At 42.6% G+C, this 18,683-nt stretch overlaps 1 protein-coding gene across 2 annotated transcripts in view; it reads left to right on the top strand.

Moving 5' to 3' along the window:
- The window catches only part of TRABD2A (TraB domain containing 2A), a 75,986-nt gene extending 57,655 nt beyond the window's left edge, over positions 1-18,331 (top strand). For both annotated transcript variants that reach the window (XM_056513790.1, XM_056513791.1), the window contains 3 exons: positions 6,493-6,583; positions 13,550-13,795; positions 17,261-18,331. In XM_056513790.1, coding sequence (XP_056369765.1) covers positions 6,493-6,583; positions 13,550-13,795; positions 17,261-17,441 — 518 coding nt within the window. In that variant the 3' untranslated portion in view covers positions 17,442-18,331. The remainder of the gene's footprint in view (positions 1-6,492; positions 6,584-13,549; positions 13,796-17,260) is intronic.
- Positions 18,332-18,683: the final 352 nt, after the last annotated feature.

Below are 18,683 nucleotides of genomic sequence, written 5' to 3'. Positions count from 1 at the left end.
AGGCAGGAAGACAACGTAGTGATAAAATAGATTTAAAAAACAGATTAAGTGAGTCTTGTGGGGCCACTTCGCTTCTCCCTTGGCTCAAAAGACTTGCTGATTGCCTGCATGCTTCTGTCTCTGGAATGCAGCAGGATTTTAACTTCCTTGGGTGGGAGGAAAGGCTGACTGCCTGAAGGTGTGCCTGTACCTCTGTAATCTGAGAATGCCAGATACAAGCCAGCAGCTTTGAGACTGTTTTCCTTAGTAACCTCTCCAAGTCTTCAGAATGCTAATGACAGGGTTTATTAGAACAACAACCCCTGAAGGGGAAAGATAATGTTGTGTGGAGGCAGGACCTACATCCAGCGCCCCAGGGTTCACATGAAGGGCACTACTCCTGACATCTCTGACACTGAAATGAAGAAAGCTTTGGATTTCTCCATTAGAGGCAGTAACCTGTGTTCTAATATATTAGTGCAGCTGTCAAAATCAGCCAGGCAAAAAAACTGTGCTGTTTCTGCTCAGGTACTGGCAGTCTTCTTATCAGTGCTGGATTTACCCATTACTGCCTTTACTGGGCAGCCAAAGGAAAACTTTCATCACGTAATGTGTGTTTTGAGCTAGGGGAATTTCAAGTCCTTAATAACTTTTTTTGCTGGAAAGGAAGGAGTGGTGTGTAGTAGGAGCACTTCCATTGGTAGAGGCATCTGTGAGTACTGTAACTCAGATATGACACTGGTAATTCCTTCCCTTACGGGTAACACAGTGCTGGATGCTAGCATAGTCACCTCCATAACAGTCTTCTTGTCTCATAACCTGAGGCTTTATCAGAGGAAAACTCTTAGTAAATGGATACAGGCTGCCTGAATGTAAGCTGTTTCTCTTAACTAATTTTTTATCAAAACAAGCAATATGGGCATGTAAAGTTTTCTTTGTGTTAATTTAGTCATAAATTTGGTCTTATAATCAGTGAAAGAGCTTTTTCTAGTTTCAACTTTTGGAGATTGTCAGGATGTTTGACTTGCCCAAGGGTAAAAATGAGAATCTCTGATAAAATATACTTGCATCTTACATTTAAAAGGCCTAGTTTGACAGAAACAGGTAGATTAGTATCTTCTTATCTTTCACAAAAAAAATGCCTTCATTTTGGCTCATGCAAATTGTAACTCCACACGTTTGTTTTCCATGGTATTAGACCCTTTTTCCCATGTTGTCCAAGGCTACTTGCACAACATCTACTACTTTGAGAAGTTACATAAGTGAGTTGATAAGCAAACGACATCATTTTTGAAGAAATGGAAGATTGTATTTTTTTCCTCCTGAGCGAATTCAAGTTTGAGGCACTTTCTTTAAGTCTTCTCATGTTTAGGGAAAGTACTTTCTTAGGCACAGAGAACACTACTGTTCGACCAGATTTTCCTGTTTGGTTTGAGAGTAGTAAAGTATAATCCACTAAGGTTTTGTACTATTAAAATTTCCAGGAAATCATGTTTTTGTGGACAAACACTTATCATGGTCTCAATAGGATAAAACCTTGGGTTGAAAGTTTATGGAGTAATATTTCATTAATATTTCATCTTGTAGGTAATCACAGGAAGAATTTTGTTTGGAGGTTTCTAGTCTGAAAAATGCAGGAGAGCATTGGAGGGCTGTATGTATGGGATTTGACCTCCAAGCCTCCAGTAGTATTTTCATGCAACATCCTTATACTCCTACCCCTAATGTGAATTCAGGGATTCTTTTAGTTCACTTACAGCATCACTTCTGCCACCTCATCCCCTTCAATCTCTGTCATTTCCTTCTCCCTGCATTATTAAATCTATGAGAGTACCATGTCTTTGTCCTTTGGTTTCTGTTCTGGTACCTGGACTTTTCTGGACTTGGAAATACTGTGAGAAGCAAGAATTTACGGGATTTAGTATCACATGTTTTGCAGTTGATACATGTAAATGGCAGATTTGTAGTTCCAGCCACTTATGACTGATCCCTGTTTTCCATATGTTGCTTGGATTATCTAATGTAACTGTAAAATTTCCAGCTCCTGATTCTGGGAGAACTGAAGTGTGAGCCCACTAGACCTGGGTGCATCATACTCATGCTTGAAAACATTGTCTTTCTCTTGAAAAGTGTGAGCAGAAAACATACGTGTGAAGGAAACTATTTGTAATTTAATTGATCACATCCCCTGCTTTCCTTTTTTTGCTTTGTATCATAATAAATACTTTGTCTAGCTTTTTTCCTCCATAGTTGTACTAGCTGGGTTAAAATTACTCCAAGTTCTGCATCCCAGTGTGTACTTAAAAAGTATAACTGTGTTTATGTTAAAGGTAAAGTTATGAAGAATGAAAGCAGATTATAATTGCCATAGGCACCTCCAGAAAGTTTCTAGATCCATACCTCTCAAACTTTCTTGGAAGTGTTTGTTTCAGTGACCCATAGAGTCTCTGGTACCAAAAGTCCATTTGAATGCTTGCAGTCCAAATAAACATCCAGCTTTATGGTGTCCCCAGTGGCTGGACTAATTTGTGCTGTTGTGTGATTGCAGTGCTATAATTCTGTGCTTCAGTTGTTCCCACAACATCTTGGAAGTCAGCAGTCAAGATCAGGTTTCCTAACAAAGAGTTTGGTGTCTTTACATGTATATCCAGTGATTCATTGTCTTGGGATGTTTGTAAATGGAGAGGTCTTGACATGCTTTTGGGGTGGATGGGAAGTGCCATCTTTCTACTTTCTTTCTACTAAAAAAACCACAGAATTATGTGTACTTGGAGGTTTCCTCTTACATGACTCTAAGAGGTCAAAGAACTTTATTTATTTGCTTGGAATAGTCAATTTTGTTGAAATTCAGAGAGAAGTATAGTTTTCATGAGTCTTACAGACTTGTTTTTTGTGAAAAATTAAAATTTAGTAAGAGAGACAGAATCTTTGTATTGCAATATTTCCTAGATCCTTTCGCTAAATGCAATGATATTTCAGACTCACAAAGGCTCAAATTTAGGTTCAACAATCTCTGCTGAAACCAACGGTTGTCTGGATAAAACTTATCTAGACTGGCACAGTTACAGAAGCAGCTCTGTGTGTGCTGGCAGTACAAGCTGCAAGCAGGAGACGCAGGTTTCAGGGCAGCAGTGGCATCCTGTGTTCTGCAGGATTGGGTATGGCTGCTGGGGAAGCATACCCAACAATGTGTGGTCAGGTCTGCAAGGGCACACTGGTCAACCTGCGTTGTTCTTTGAGCACGCTGCCTGTTGTGGTCCCTGCCTGCCATCTCCTTTCAGTACAGATTAAAGGCCTGGGTCTTATTTACTCTCCAGTAGAGTGCATGGCTGAGCTGGTCCACACAACAGCTTCTTAGTTTCTCTTTGAGCTTGAACACAGAAGAATAAAGATTCATGACTCCGCACCCCCTGCCAGAGTAAATTGACCTCTCAGAGGCATCTCTTCACCTAGTGGTGTGAGGATAATGCAGGGCTATGTACAGAAAGAAAAGAGCAGGCTTTCTGATGGGACAGGGCTCAGGGCCTTTCTTTTGGGGTGCATTCAAGTGTGTTGGGCTAAAATAGAAAACAGGTGAAAGAGGTCTGCAGCCTGTCACGTGAATTATCATCCAAGTCTCCCTTGCAGCAATAGCTGCCTGATCTTAAACCTTGGAGGGGGAATCTTTCTCGTGTTTCTTACCATTGTTTTTGGCAATCTGATCTCTCATACACCACTGAGTGCTTTTTGTGGAGGTCCCCAGGAATGAGTTAAAAATTTCTGATGCTAGAGAGGCTCCTGGTGGGGTCCTGTACCTCAAACCCTCACCCTTCTGCCTTTTTTAATTTTAAGTTTCACTCAGTTGAACCTGAAGATCCTCCTTTTGGATAGTGAATGCTGCATCCCCTAACCCTTTATGCGCCTAACCTGAGTGGCTCCTGACTGATCATGTCTTGTGAACAATCTAATATCATGTGCCTGTTTGTATTTGTGTGCATCTGTTTTACACTGTGTTCTCTTTTGCACAATATTAGCACATCATTTTTCTCTTACATGCAGACATAACTCATTGCCTTGGCAACAGTGAGCAAAGGCACTCTGTGAAAGTATGTACAGATAACTGTGATATAAAAGATATTCTTATCACTGCATTAAATTAAATTAAAAATAAAGAGCCAGCTACAGAAAATCACTCAGGCAGGTTGACTGATTGAAATGGGGTTCATCCTTGTGCTACAGTGATTTCCTACATTCCACACTAAATCACTGCTCTGAGCAAGGATGACTGAAGATTGATGGAGAAGTAGTATGTTTAATAGTGTGATGTGAGCATCTATTCAGTAGCTCACTCTTGAAATACATATAACTGTAAGCTCTTAAACTGGTTTGAGGAATATTATTTTAAACCATACATTCCTTATAGATTGCTTATCTTTATGCCTTGTCTCTTTCCTCCTGAAAGATTTGGATTAGGAAAATACAAGTTCAGACTTGGCACTGCTTTTCTCTTCTGAAGATGGGATTTGGCTCATGTATCATTGCCTGCATAAGGTGAATTCCCCATCTGAGCTTGGAATATACACTGCTCCTATCCTTGCCAGTTGAGCGGTGCTTCTCTACAAGCCCAAGTTGTCCTATCTCTCTGTCCTTTTTAAGGAATGGAGCACCCTTTGGAGGCATCCTTTCCTTTGCTGTGTGGAAGTAGGGGAGGAGGATTGAATCCCTCTCTATGTGAAACTCTCCTCTGTGTTAAAGGTGAGATAGAAAGCAGGTCTGGCATGTTATGTACCTACTGTTTGTTTCACAGTAGCTGATTTTACTCATTTACAGTATTTCATTACAGTCATTCCTGTTCCCTGCTGCAGCTGGTCCTTTTTGCTGACATGAGGGAATTCTTGGTTAACAGTACCTGGAGCTGAGCCATCGGGAAGCAACAGATACCAACACTATTAGGTTAGGTCAACATAATGGTACATAAGCTTTACTCCTTCTGTAGACAGTATTTAATCTGAGGATGTGGGGCAAAATCCAATTAGTGTGTGAGAAAATATGGTACCCAATGGGTGTGCATTGCAGTGGTCAGCTAAAAGGTTTCATTTGAGCTAGATTGGTTTATGCTCTTAGGCTCCAAGGGAAAGTTCATCTTGTGCTCTAATGGTACCATCCAACTCATGCCTTAAGCTGGTATATCATAAGCAGTTTGTTGTTGTGGCATGAGAAACTGCAACTTTTGTGCTTCTGTTCATTCAACCCCATTTGGAATGAAAAGTCATTCATCACTGATGTTTAGTCTCTTGATATTCTCAGCATTGTTGGAATCTCTTTAAAAGTTCTTGCTTTCCCTGGCTACTATAATAATTCTGTTGGTTCTATTGCCATGTTATTATGAACACTATTATCAGAAAACAGTTTTTCTGGACCTACTTATCAGTTTAAGCACTGTGTACATTTACAGAGGCAAGGGATCACTCTAATGAGTAAATTGCCAAAGGCCAATTTTAATTTATGTAGGCTGTTTAATGAAGAAATACTTTATGTAAGCTGTATCTATGAGGGATTGTGCAAGGCCTTTGTTCCTCTCTATGTTCTCTCTTTCTTCTGCTTCTCAGCAGCTTGGTCTGATGACATGTTAAAGTGATGGTGGAAGACATTCTGTGAGCAGAGCATAGTGTAAGGAAAGCTCCTGCAGCCTTTGAGTTGTTTAGTCATTATGATGCCAAAATTCAGTTTTACCAGCCACAAAATCTGTCTGAGAATGGAGTGGAGATGTAAATCACAGAATTAGGGCACAACTACCTAAGTCCTTCTAAGACTGAGTCCTTTTATGAAGATGGCTGAGGTCGGGTTTCTGGTCCCAGTAGCATAATAATGAAGAAATGAAAGAGGTTAATCTATGCCATTGGCTTTCAGAGTGATTTTCTGTTCTTTGCAGGTGGGTGATTTAAAAAATTTAAAAATTGTTAGTGATATTGAGCAACAGCTCTGTGTCTTTATGATGCTGGAGAAAATGTGGCTGGATTCTATCACCACCAGTGGTAGATTCACTGCTGCTCTTGCACAGGGGTGTCCAAACTTCATCTCTTACTCTTAATCCAGAATGGCCTGATAGTCACAGAGTCAGTTAGGTTGAAAAAGACCTCTGAGATTACTAACTCCAATCTTTGACCAATCACCACCACGCCAACTAGACCATGGCACTAAGTGAAACATCTAGTTTTTCCTTAAATGCTTCCAGGGATAGTGACTCCATCACCTCCCTGGGCAGCCCATTATGCAACAACCTGTGGGACCAGAGTAATTGCAATCACATCTGCAGCTTAGAAAGGCAGAATGTAGTAATTGAAGTGACCTTGGGAAAGTTCAGCAATCACTCATTAGAGATCCTGCATTTCTGGTGCATGTTGATAAGGAGTGATAAAGCCCTGCCTGCCCTGAGTGTAGCACACCTCCTGTGATGAGGAAGAACCTTGTTGTTCTTCTCCCTCTTTCCATGTGGTTGGTGAGTTCTGATTTCATTTTTCTTTTTAACTGCAGGTCACTTCATGGGCAACAACACAGTGATTGATGTTTTGAGGAGAGAAGGGTACGAAGTAGAACACACTCCAGCTGGACAAGCCATCAACAAGTAATGCATGTTTTTAACTAGCTGAGCAGCCATTGGGGAGTGATTTGTAAGCAATTATGAAGTAGGAATGGTGGTTGGAATTATAACTAAGAGTGATCTGGGCTTTTTCTCTCCTTCCCAGCAGTTTGCTTTTCTCTTCCAGGAGCTAGTTTGGAAAGGGGATTTTATTTGGTTTTGTTTTGATTTTTGTTTTTTTGGGTTTTTTGGGTGTTGTTTTGTTTTGTTTGATTCTTGGGTATTGTTGTTGGGGTTGGGACTGTTAGGTTTGTTGGTTTGTTGGTTTGTTGTTTTGTTGTTGCTGTTGGTTTTGCGGTGGGGTTTTTTGTGGTTTTGGGGTTTGTTGGGATATTTTTGTTGTTTTGGTTTTTTTTGTCTTGTATTTTTTAATTGTTTTTTGTTGTTGTTAAAAAATTTTCACCCTTACAAGTTTTTAACTGTTAAAGGAACAGCTGCAGAGTGTGGATGCTTGGTTAATCAGATCTAGATGCTGTCTTGTACCGCACAAGCTTCCAGGTTCCTCTTTTCTCTCTTTTATGTGTTTGACTTCCCTGCCTTGTGATAATCCCCTTCTTTTATACTGCTATTTTTTATTCTTTCTGTTTACTCTTTCCCAGCCTAACATCTGATTGCCCAGTCTTTACAAGCTGTCTCTATGACTGATTGCTCTCGTGTCCCCTGCTTTCTTCTGCATTTTTAAGCTAAGGTACTTGTTGTTCTGGTTCATCTGGCAGCTGTCTGTTGGGATATACCCTTTCTGCTGCGTTTTATCTTTCACTGGATGCTTTTATCCACCTCCATGGTTTCAGTAACTACAGAATGCCAGATAATCTCCTCCTCCACTCTCTACAGAGAATTACTTTTGCTTTGACTCACCTTTTCCTGGAATTCTTGCCTCCAGACTAGGGTCTGCAATCTTTGCTTTCCTATTCTCCAGACTTATCAAACATGTAGCTGTCAGCTATACTCATTCTTCATTCCTAAAAAAACACCAAGGAGAAAATTAGAAATTGGTCCCAGTTATGGCACTGTTTCCCTTTTGTCTTCTGTGCCAGGCAATGTCCCTGTTTGCATCTCTGTCCCTCCTCCCCCACATTTCTGATATGGGACTTGCAGACAGGACTACCAGTTTTATATAGGATTTGTGCTGAGGGCACAATGTTGAGTCGTGGTCTGTGCCAGGGGCTCTACTGGTGTGGTGCAAATTAGTGACAGCTGTTTTTCTCATACTCTGGTTGCTTCATCTTTCTCTTTATACCACCTTTGCTGTTGTCTAGAAACATGAGATTGAAATTCTGGCAGCTTGTTTTTTTTGCGATGATTCTTGACATGGACATATGTCATTACCTGTACATGTACTGAAAAAAAACTGATCCAAGACTTAGCCCATGATTATATGAATGCCAGTCCCTAACCCATTTTCTACCAGTGGGCAGGTAGTCTGACAATGAGAACCACTGTGGTTAAGCACAAGACTTAATGATTCTGTGATACTTGAATTGTGCTAGAAAAGCCAGTGTATCAGTGTTTACAGGGATGGTAAAACAAAAAAAAGAAAATAACCCAAAGAGTTTGCACTGATATTTTCATGTTGCTTTTTAATTCTTAGCTTAGATATTCCTAAAAACAGCTGCAGCATCTTCTTCAAGTTTAAAGAAAGATAGCTTAATAGGTACTTGAGAATAAATGAGATCTGATACTGCTCTGCAAAGATATAACTGTAAGGGCAGACAACTGAAGAAAGGAGAGGTAGATTTTTCTCTTACCAGGAAGGCTGGTATCAAGGTTGCTTGGAGTAGCTTACTTGAGTAGCCCTCAGTTTGGCATCAGTTGCATCTTAAACCTCTTATTGGGAGTATTAGACAGAACATGTTTCCTGGAACCTTGGTATTAAACCTGAGTAAGTAGACAGCACATCACTGTTAACATTTCTGGATAACTTGGAAACAGATTTAAAAATATGAAATACATTTTAAGAAAAATGTGGGTTCAAAGGAAAAGAGCATATAAGGTGAGGGAAAGGACCTGTGGCAAGAGTGTGTCAGAGTCTCGGGCTTGGAAGGAAGATTTCATTGATTCCTATCCTGGGCTTGTTCTAGGAGCAAATAGCAGAGCAGCCTGTGACAGTAAACCCAGAGCTGATCACATAAATGTGGAACTGCAACCAGCTATTGTCCTATATAGTGCTGCACACAGTCCAGTCAGTACTTGTGGAATATTTCACTTATGTAACTGAGACAGGATAAAAATGCAAGTGGTTGGACCTAGACAGAGAATTTAAATGACTGCTCTGGTGTCAGGCACAGTAGAGATATTAGTTGAGAGGTCCTACAATACAAGAAGGAGGAGGTCTGCAATCATCTCCTTTCCTTGCAACATGCCATTTTGCTGTAGCAGCACAGTCTGCTGGTTCCTGTGCTCTGGCTAGACAAAAAGTCCCTTGTGAGGTATGTTGTAGACACCTATGTGCTGAGCCAATAAGGATACAGGATAGTCATGCTCATTTTCCTGTAGCAAGCAGGGCTGCCTGTACCTTCCATCTGCAGAGCAAGTAGGGTGGATGCTCCAAGTCTGGGAGACAGAAATGTTCCTTCTCCCTGGCGTCTCCCAGGCATGCAAGGCAAAATAGGTGCACCAAGCAGGCAGTATGGCAAAGGGCTGCTTATAAATGGTAGCACAAGTTCAGTCGAGCTCTTTCTGGCTCACTTTGGTGTTTAACTCTTTAACTGTTGTTCCTGATTTTAGAATGTAGTTACATATAATGAAATATTCAACACAATCACAGCCATAACTAAGGTGCTTGTGGACTCTCCCTGAGCTGCTGTGATGGGGGAGGGAACTGGCCTCGGAGGGGGAAGAAGGAATTATTTTTTTTTTGTTTTTGTTTTTGGTTTTTTTTTTTTTTGTTTTTGTTTTTGTTTTTTTTTTTTTTTTTTTGTTTTTTTTTTGTTTAAATCTGTGTGCCTTTTCCAGTAGTCTCTAAAAGAATGTCCTGCAGGAAGTATTGCAAAGGAGGTTTGGTATGTGGATGTGCCTGAGGCAGCATCTATCAGAATAAGTGTCTGGCCATGCAGGAAGCAGGTCATCTTCTACCTGTAGCAGTGCTGAGCTCCAGCATGGTGTGGCCATGGGTTCAGTAGGGAGGGCTGCAGGCAGATGGCACTGTAATCTACAGGGATGGGGTGCTGCCCACTCCGTGGCTTAGTTAAGGAACAAAATAAGTGAAGAGAAATGGCGGAAATGGGAAACATAGGCAGAAGATCTTGAAACAGATTAAATCAGGCCGCTGGAGAGAGCTAATGAGAGCTCATCACTCTGTAAGGCAGAGTTAAAGAGTGGGCGATGTGAAGCAGCTGAGGAGGAGAGCTGCAGGGTCATGGCAGTTTGGAGGTGATAAAGTGTGACTGATTTTGACACCGCAATGATTTTGAATAAGGTTGATAACCCAAGGTCTATTCTGCGGCAGACTCTCTACTATAAACTTCAATATGTGATCACTCTGATTTTCCTTGCAGCAAATTAGATAAATTATCTTTGTTTTCCATCTACTCTCTCAATGTTCAAGTCCACAACTTCATTTCCCCTTCTCCAGGAACTACTCTCCATTTGCTGTCAAATAAGTGAGCTTACAGTGATGGGCTAGCTTGAAAAGTGCACCCATGCTGAAATATGTCTCCTTCCAGACCACCTCCTTTTCATGCCATTGGAAGCTAAAAAAGGAGCACAGGTCTGGGAAAGTTTCATTGATTAAAGGCAGGTTTCTACTTAGTCTGTGGCTTTCTGTTACTTTTCTGAATTTCAGCCCAAGCCAGTCTGCACTTTTTTCACAGAAGACTGTTGCATCTCTTCTCTTCATGAAGTAGCCATAAAGATCAGTCAGATGTTCCTACTAGGTTCTCTGTATACAGAGTGGTTTGAGTTTGTGGTTTTGTCCAAGATGCTCATAATCAAGAGGGACAATTGTTCCAAACAATGAGAAATGTGAGCCAGCAAACTGTGAGTGAATAGCACACTGCAGACTGCCTGCCTTAGAGTATAGATGAGATGTTGCTTGCTCTAAGAATAAAGAGACAGAGCTTCAGTAATCAGGGTGGAGATCATTGTTGTTTATTTCAATTTATCACTTTTGCAGGAAGCTGAGTAATCAGAGCCCTGAGAGCTTTTTCTGGGAGCTCAACTTTATGTTTCTAAGATTTGTATTGTAAAACAGTTTGTAGATGTACATAGTCTCAGTGACATACCTCACTTGCTGGAGCTCATTTGAAATTCCCATTAATGGTGCCAGCCTAACACAGGATCTGGGTAGCTGGAAGGCTAAGGCCTGACTCCCCCTCCCTCGTTACTTGCTATATAAATGTGTGCAAATCTTGGCTCTGCTTATGAGAGAGATGCAATTTCTCAGTTTCCTCCCCTCCATATAGAACTCCATACTTGTCCGTAAAACTCACTAAGACAATGACCATTTCATGCTCCTTGGTGTACTTTATCTGAGTGGCAGGACAGCATTACACCCTTTTGCAGATCAACACTAGAAGCCAGTGCCACAGTGGTGTGTTGAGTTCTGGTCTCTTACGTGTCAGACATGTCCTCTGATGTGATGTTTTGTAAAGGCTGTGCATTCACCTCTTTGGACCATCTGCCTTCATCAAAAAGAAAATGAGATGAGAGTGAACTTGGTGGTGCCAAAACTAATCTGCTTTTAATTGATGTGCACTAGAAGGCACAAAGGATTCCTCACAGAATCATAGAATGTTAGGGGATTGGAAAGAACTTCAAAGATCATCTTGTCCTAATCCCTCTGCCATGGGCAGGTACGCCTCCCACTAGACCAGATTGCTCAAGGTCTTATGCAATCTGGCTTTGAAAAGTGCCAGGATTGGGGAACCACAGCATCTCTGGGGAACTGTTTCCAGTATTTCACCACCCTCACAGTGAAGAATTTCTTCCCAATACCTGCCCTAAATTCATCCTTTCTTCAGTTTACGTCTCTTGCTCCTGTCACTACAATTCGTGACAAAGAGTCCCTCTCCAGCTTCCCTGTAGGACCCTCCAGATACTGGCAAGTTGCTATGAGGTCTCTACACAGCCTTCTCTTCTCCAAAATGAACTGACCTATCTTTCTCAGTCTGTTTTCAGTGAGGAGGTGCTCCAGTCCCCTTATTAATGTTATGGTCTCCTCTGGACTTGCTCCAACAGTTCCGTGTCCTCCTTATTCTGAGGACCCCAGTGCTGGACACAGGGTTCCAGGTGGGGTCTCAGCAGAGCAGAGGGGCAGAATCCCCTCCCTTCTCTGCTGCCCACGCTGCTTTGGGTGCAGCCCAGGATCCCATTGCCTTTCAGGGCTATGGGTGCTCATGGCTGGGTCATGATGCATTTTCATCAACCATCACCCTCAAGTCCTTCTCCTCAGGGCTGCTGTCACTCAGTTCTCCACTCAACTTGTAGCTCTGTCTGGGATTGCCACAACTTATGTTCACTTGTCCTTCAGGGGTTTGCACAGCCCCACCTCTCCAGCCTGTCCAGGTCCCTCTGGATGGCATCGCTTCCTGCCAGCATGGTGACTGCTCCACAGAGCCTGGTGTTGGTGCCAAACCTGCTGAGGGTGCCCTTGATCCCACTGTCTGTGTCACTGACAGAGATGCTGAACAGTGTTGGCCCCAGTACTGACCCCTGAGGGAGACCACTCATCACTGGTTTTCATGTGGACAAGGAACTGTTTACCACAATTTTTTGCGTGTGGCCATCCAGCCAGTTCTTTTTCCACCAAGCAATCTATCCATCAAGTCTATCTAGTTTGGAGACATGGCTGTAGTCTGGGACAGTGTCAAACGCTTTGCCACATCCATCAATGCTGCAGCCCCATCTGAGAAGATAATAAAATTTAACAAGCATTGTTTGCCCTTGGTAAAGCCGTGTTGGTGGTTACCAGCCACCTCTTTGTTTTCCTTGGGTTTTCTTAGCATAGTTTTCAGGAAAATCTGCTCCATGATCTTTTCTGACACAGAGGTGAGACTTTAACTTTGGTATTTTTAAAAATGAGAGTTATATTTCCCTTTTTCCAGGTATTGGGGTTTTTATCTGAGTGCCACAAGTTTTTTGAAATAATTGATAGTGGCTTAACAACTTCTCTGCCAGCTCTCTTAGAACCCAAAGATGAGTCTCCTCAGACCCCATGCACTTGTGCACATTCAGGCTCCTTAGATGGTCTCAAACCCAGTTCTCTCCTACACTGTTCTTAGGATCTTCATACTCCCATTTGCCTCCCCTGAGCTGGGCAGCTTGGCTGGAACACTTGCCATTGTACACTGAGATACAGAGGTCATTGAGAACTTCAGCCTTGTCTGGGTCCACCATGCAACCAGGTTACTGTCAATAGTATGCTAAGGATTTCCCTTCAAAGGTGGTGATTTTCAAGATGTGTCATGACCATAGTCTGTGGGCTAGCTTGTTTCTTACCTTCTCCACCATTGAGAGCTTCTGATCCAGAGCTGGTTTCATCAGCTGGTGCTTTAGTTGCTTTGTTTACCCCTTCTCCTTGTCCCCCAAGGTAGTTTGCTCTGGGCAGGAATGTTGAAAGGAATAATCTGGTCTGTGTTCTGCAGCACATCAGACTAGAGGAATGTTGTTTGACTCTGACTTAGAAATTATTCCATTTTTGTCTCTTTCTAGAGATGCCAGCTTGTTACCAAGGGTTACTCCACCCTTACCAGACTACATTCTTTCCTCTGATATGGACTGCCTCTTTTCCAATTTTTTTTTTTTTTTTTTTTTTTTTTTTTTTCCTGAGGAGCACTATTTTGATCACAAAATCAATATTTACTTAAGGAAGAGGGAGCAGGTGTACAAGGCAGAGAAATGAGCATCCAGGGAGAAACATCTATTTTAAATGTACATGTCTTGATAGTATCTCTTACTGGATTTTGCCTCAAAACCCTTTTAAATGTGTTCTGTGTTCTCTCTTTCTTCCAGCCAAAAGTCCCCCAAAACCTTGTCAGCCTTTTCATCATCACACAATCCCTATGTCATGTCCCCTGAGCTCCCACTGCACCCCCAGAAGGAGGAGGAAGAGGAGGAGGAAGAGTTCCTGCCTCACCTGCTATTCCCTGACAGCATTGATGTGCTCATGAAAGCAGACAGAAAGTACAAAAAGAAGAAGAAAAAGCAGCAGAAGAAGCAAAGACAATTCAATGACCTCTGGGTTCGCCTTGAAGAAAGGTAGCTAATGGCTGGGGAGGGGGAGGATGGCTTGTCATGCAAACTGGACTTCAGCTTAGATGGTTTAATACAGACCCTCAAACTTCTGCAGGATATATCTACCCTGTGGACAGGATCTGACCTTCTCCACTGCTGTGATTCTTTCTGAAGCATTTGCACAGAGTTTCTTGTGCTTTTAGTGGCAAAAAAAAAAAAAAAAAAAAAAAAAAAAAAAAAGCTTTTTTTTTTTTCCTTTGCATAGTTAGATTTGTGGAAAACTAGGCATAAAACAAGTGGAAGTCTTGTCTAGATCATTCTGGATCATTCTGCATTTGGATTGGAGGGATTGTGAGCATATGGCAGTCCTCTCTTTCATGGAGGGCTGGGTCCAGTAGTAGATGGTACAGATCAAAGCCTTGTACTATTATCCAAAAGCTACTGCATATGATGAGACTATCATTCCTGGCGTAGGTTCTCCTTGCACCTGGGCAATATTCATGCAGTATTTTTAGTCTCTGTATTCTTTCAGTCTGAAAAAGCATGACAGCCTAATGGATGGCAGAGTTTATATTAAAAAACTAGTGTGTTGTGGGGTAGAGGTTCACACATAACCCTTACTTTCCATCTAGAAAAGCTTAATTACCTACAAGAGCTACAGCAACCAGAAAAAAAAAAAAAAAAAAAAAAAACAACCCAGAAAGACAATTTCTCTCACTACCTATACTTGGGCTTGTGGCTGAATGTATACCTTAATGTTTCCCTCCTGTCAAATAAATACCACACGTGCCCAAATCAGCTTTCTTCTGTACTTTGTGTGTCTGTATTTCTGCCATACTGAGGTTGAAGGCACTAAATTTTTGTAATAAATAACCAGACAGATTGGGGTGATGGAGAGAAGTCTGGCAGTTCTTGAAATGAAGCCTGTACATTATTTGGGTTTTTTCCCCTCTGAAGAGTACTTCTTCCTGCTCCCCAGTTACTGAGTTCAGGGTTCTCCTATGCCTTTCCTGTCAGTTCCCTGGGTCCTAATTGTACCAGTGTTATGAGTGATACATGGCTCAGGCTGGCCACAGGTGACTGCAGCAGCTGTTCTGCTTGAGGCATTCAGCTATTGTCCGATTTTTTTAGACCACATTCCCTTCTCTTCTCCTTCCTTCAACCTTAGTATAAGTATTTGGGAGACATAGGGAGACCAATGCTCATGTGACATGTCCTCTGACAGACCTACACACAGTCCAAGATTCACCAACACTACAAATCCTGTACTGATCACATTTGATTTTGTCTCCTAGTGTACCATTTACTCTCTGTTAATGTAGTTGATACTAGCTGATTGTGAATGGATGTTTGGAGTTACTGTTGATAGTCTGTTTAGTTGAAATGCTAAGGGACACCTGTCTTAGTCTCCCACCCTGCCTCCCCAGTGCCATGTTCAGTGTTTCCCATGCAGGTGCTCCCACAAAGCTCAGGGAAGTCAGTGGGCAGTGACTCTAAGATACCTGTGCACTTGCAGCATCAAGCCTTCAGAAAAAGAGGGAAGATGGCAAATTGTGCTACTGTGACCAAATTGAAGGCACATTAGGGCTGCATACTAGATTTCAATTACTTCCAGGCAGTAGTGAGGCAAAAACAAAGCAAACGATGGCAGCCTAGGAAACTGCTGCCTAAGTATGGGAGCAGCAAATGCTGCTTTTCTTCTTTTTATGTTTTCTTTCTTCCCCTACTATTTAAGTCATCCTTTGTGCTAGAAAATTACCCCAGTGCTAAGTGACAGATGCTTTGTAGAGCCGACTCCTTAGCAGCAGAGAAGAGCTTAAAGGTCTGGAGATGGAGATGTTGCATGGCAAAGACAAATGATGCCTGGGAGATTGCTGTGCCCGCAGTGCCGAGGGAAGGCAGCTCTCCCTCTGGCAGGAGACCCACCCTTAAAGCCCGGGCTGGGCTGGGCTGGGCTGGGCTGGACTGACAGCCCCACCTCGCGGCACATCCCTTCCCAGGGAAATCCTGCACCTCTGGGTGTGCAGACACAGGTGAAGCTGTTGGGTTTATCATCAATAGAGCCATTCACAGCTCTCAGGGTTACAGATGGGCTTGATGACCTTTCAGGTCTTTTCCAACCTACATAATTCTGTGATTTCTCCTGTGAGCCTGAAAATGTGAAAGGTGCAGCTTAAGTGATTTAGTAGAGATGTAGTGGGCTTGTCAGAATGGCCTTGGTTCATGCCCCTGTATGCATCAGTTAGCAGCTGTATTTCCTTGATGTGCTGCCAGCTGGCTTCTCTCAGCTATTGTTTAGATCTTCTGGGGAGCCCTTTGGGTAAGGGAGAGTAAAGTGTTTTTAGAAAGGATAGTAATTGCCTTCCATTTCCCAAAGTATTTTTGTTTAGTGGGCTGAAATAAACAAGGATGGTGCACAGCAGCTGGGGATTGGGTGCAGAAGAAGTTACTTGGTTATTTTATTTGCCAGATGGACTTGCTTTTAGTTTTGTCCAGATTTGTCTTCAGGTTCTACAGAGCACCATGTGGTCCTGAGGGTATGTCAGTGGCACAGCTGTGGTGTTAAGCCTTGGTTTCAGTCCATTGCCAAAGAGAGCAAAGCCTGTAGATAATCTGACCCTTCTGACTCCTGGCCTGCTGTGGTGTGTGATCTCCCCTAGTTTAGGTCAGTTGGCTTTAGCAGCCTGGAGCATCGAAATTTCTCTCCTCCATCATGGATTGCCATTATGGGAGCTCACCTCAAGTGCACTCTAATTCAGTTCTTGTTCATCATGATGTCAGAGTGCTCTCTACCACTGGGACATACTATGGAATGTGGTGATCCAGGATGTGTTTCTGGAAGCCATTCTTCCTCTGCCTAAAGTACGTCATGTAAATCTTTTTAATTCCTGACCTGTAGAAGAGATCATACAGTGTAGAAACAAGGTGAGTCCACACCAAGGTGCAGGAAGCATGGCTGAGGAAGATGTACTCAGAAAACAGGTGCCTCACTCCAGCTGTGCTCAGCAAGTGCCCCTGCAGGGACGCTTGTCTGCAACAACACTTGGTTTGTTCTTATCTATTTTCTTCTTAGCTGGCAGGGGCTAGGAATATGGTCATATTAGAATATGGTCATCTTGGAATATGGTCTTCTTACCCACCTGCCTGACTGTGTGGGAGCTATGGGCACTCTGGGTAGACTTGGGGCAGGGCAGGTATTTTGGTGCTGTCATCACTCTCCTCAGTCTCTTTGCTGTTGCCTCTCAAGTCTGCTTTGCAGTTTGGCTGGGTAGCACCTTGTCCTTGGCGTGGGAACTGTCCACATGTGTGAGGAAGGGCTGAGACAGTGCTCTGCAATTTAGGAGGCACAGACTTTTGATGAGTGTGTAACTTGTACAAGAGACCCAGAAAAACTGGCAGTGGATCACAGAGGCTTGAGCACCTCCTGCTGTGAGGCTGTTGGGCAGCTGTGGGCTGGGTCAGGACTGATGCTCTTCTCTTGCCTTGCAGTGCTACTGATCCCCCTCCCCGGATCCGCATCATTAATGGCTACATCACGGTGGAGCCCCAGCCGCGGGGCCATGGACGGTCCAGTCACACTGGCACAGACACCAGCAGCGCTCACCAGCTTTCCCATTCTCTCTTCCTTCCACTGCTGACTTTGCCTTTGCATAAGATAATGCGTCATTGAAGCACAGGAGGACCCAAGCTGCAAGGCTCTTGCCTTAAAAATCAAAAAAAAAGATATAGAAGACTGTGAGTGGGACAGTAATTCTTTGGGGTGTTCTTAAACTGCCTCCTTTTCCTGAGTCTGGATCATTAACTCTATTGTTTGACCTGCCCAATACAGGAGAAGGTATTTTAATGAAAGTGTTATTTATCCTTCTCTTGCAGAAGAATGATTTCATGTTATCCCATGATGCTTTGGGGAGATTATAATGCCGCTATAACATAGCTGTTGTTTAGCTGTTTGAGCCCAACTAAAGTACATATTTTTCGCCTTCAGTGCCTTGTAAACAGATTTACACACCACTGACTTGTTTATTAGAACAGAATATTTTGCTCATGTGAGCACAGCTGGGAAAAAGAGTTGGTATTTTATGTCTCTACTGGTAATGCTTTTAATTCTTGCTTGTTAGGGCTCCAGATTACACATAAAGGTTCATGACAACACCTGCAATAGAATAAAACAGTGAAGGTTTGTGAACAGAATGTTTCTGCTGTCTGTTTGGTGCTATTTTAGATGGGTCTCCCTGAACCTCTAGTGGTCTGGCAAGTCTCCTAGGTGCAAACTAATGTACATTTAAGAAAAAAACCAATTCTGTGAGAACTTCACAAATCATAATGTTGGAGTCTTTCAAAGTAAGTTCTCAAGAGGTGATTTGCACAATTAGGACTTAATTCTAGAAAATCCTTTCAAATATGCTACTGAGTTCATTGCTCAGACTTTTCCAAATAGTTTTAAGTCCTTTCCTGTCTGTGTGAAGTAGATGTGTTATCGACTGTTGAATGTAAAGAAACTTGGAAGTGGTGATGAGTTTTCTGTATTTGTACGGGACATCTCTTGTGGTCCCACTGAACTCAATTTGTGAGCAATATTTCACCTCTGTCTCTTAGCTGGGTTTCGTTTCGTTTCACCATGTGTGAACTTAGAGCTGATGTGCTGGGCTTGGTAACCTGGAAACATGGTAGTCACCTGCCCCAGTGAGACAGCAAACCTTCCCAGTGAGACAAGAAACCTTCAGTTTCCCTTCTGATGCCTTTACACATACTTCACTGCTTTTTCCATTGCCTTTAAAATGTAGTTCTATTTCATAGCCTTTTACAGCACATTAGAGGAGGAGCAACAAAGGTTCCAGCTTTCCTAACAGGCTTTTTATCTCAAATTTCAGTCCACCTCCAGAAGGGCTGAACCTGGACACAGCCTCTGTTT

Source organism: Oenanthe melanoleuca, chromosome Z (genome assembly GCF_029582105.1).
Source record: "Oenanthe melanoleuca isolate GR-GAL-2019-014 chromosome Z, OMel1.0, whole genome shotgun sequence".
Lineage (NCBI taxonomy): Eukaryota > Metazoa > Chordata > Aves > Passeriformes > Muscicapidae > Oenanthe > Oenanthe melanoleuca.
The sequence above is the reverse complement of the archived record's forward strand: the minus strand, read 5'-3'. Positions and strand labels throughout refer to the sequence as shown.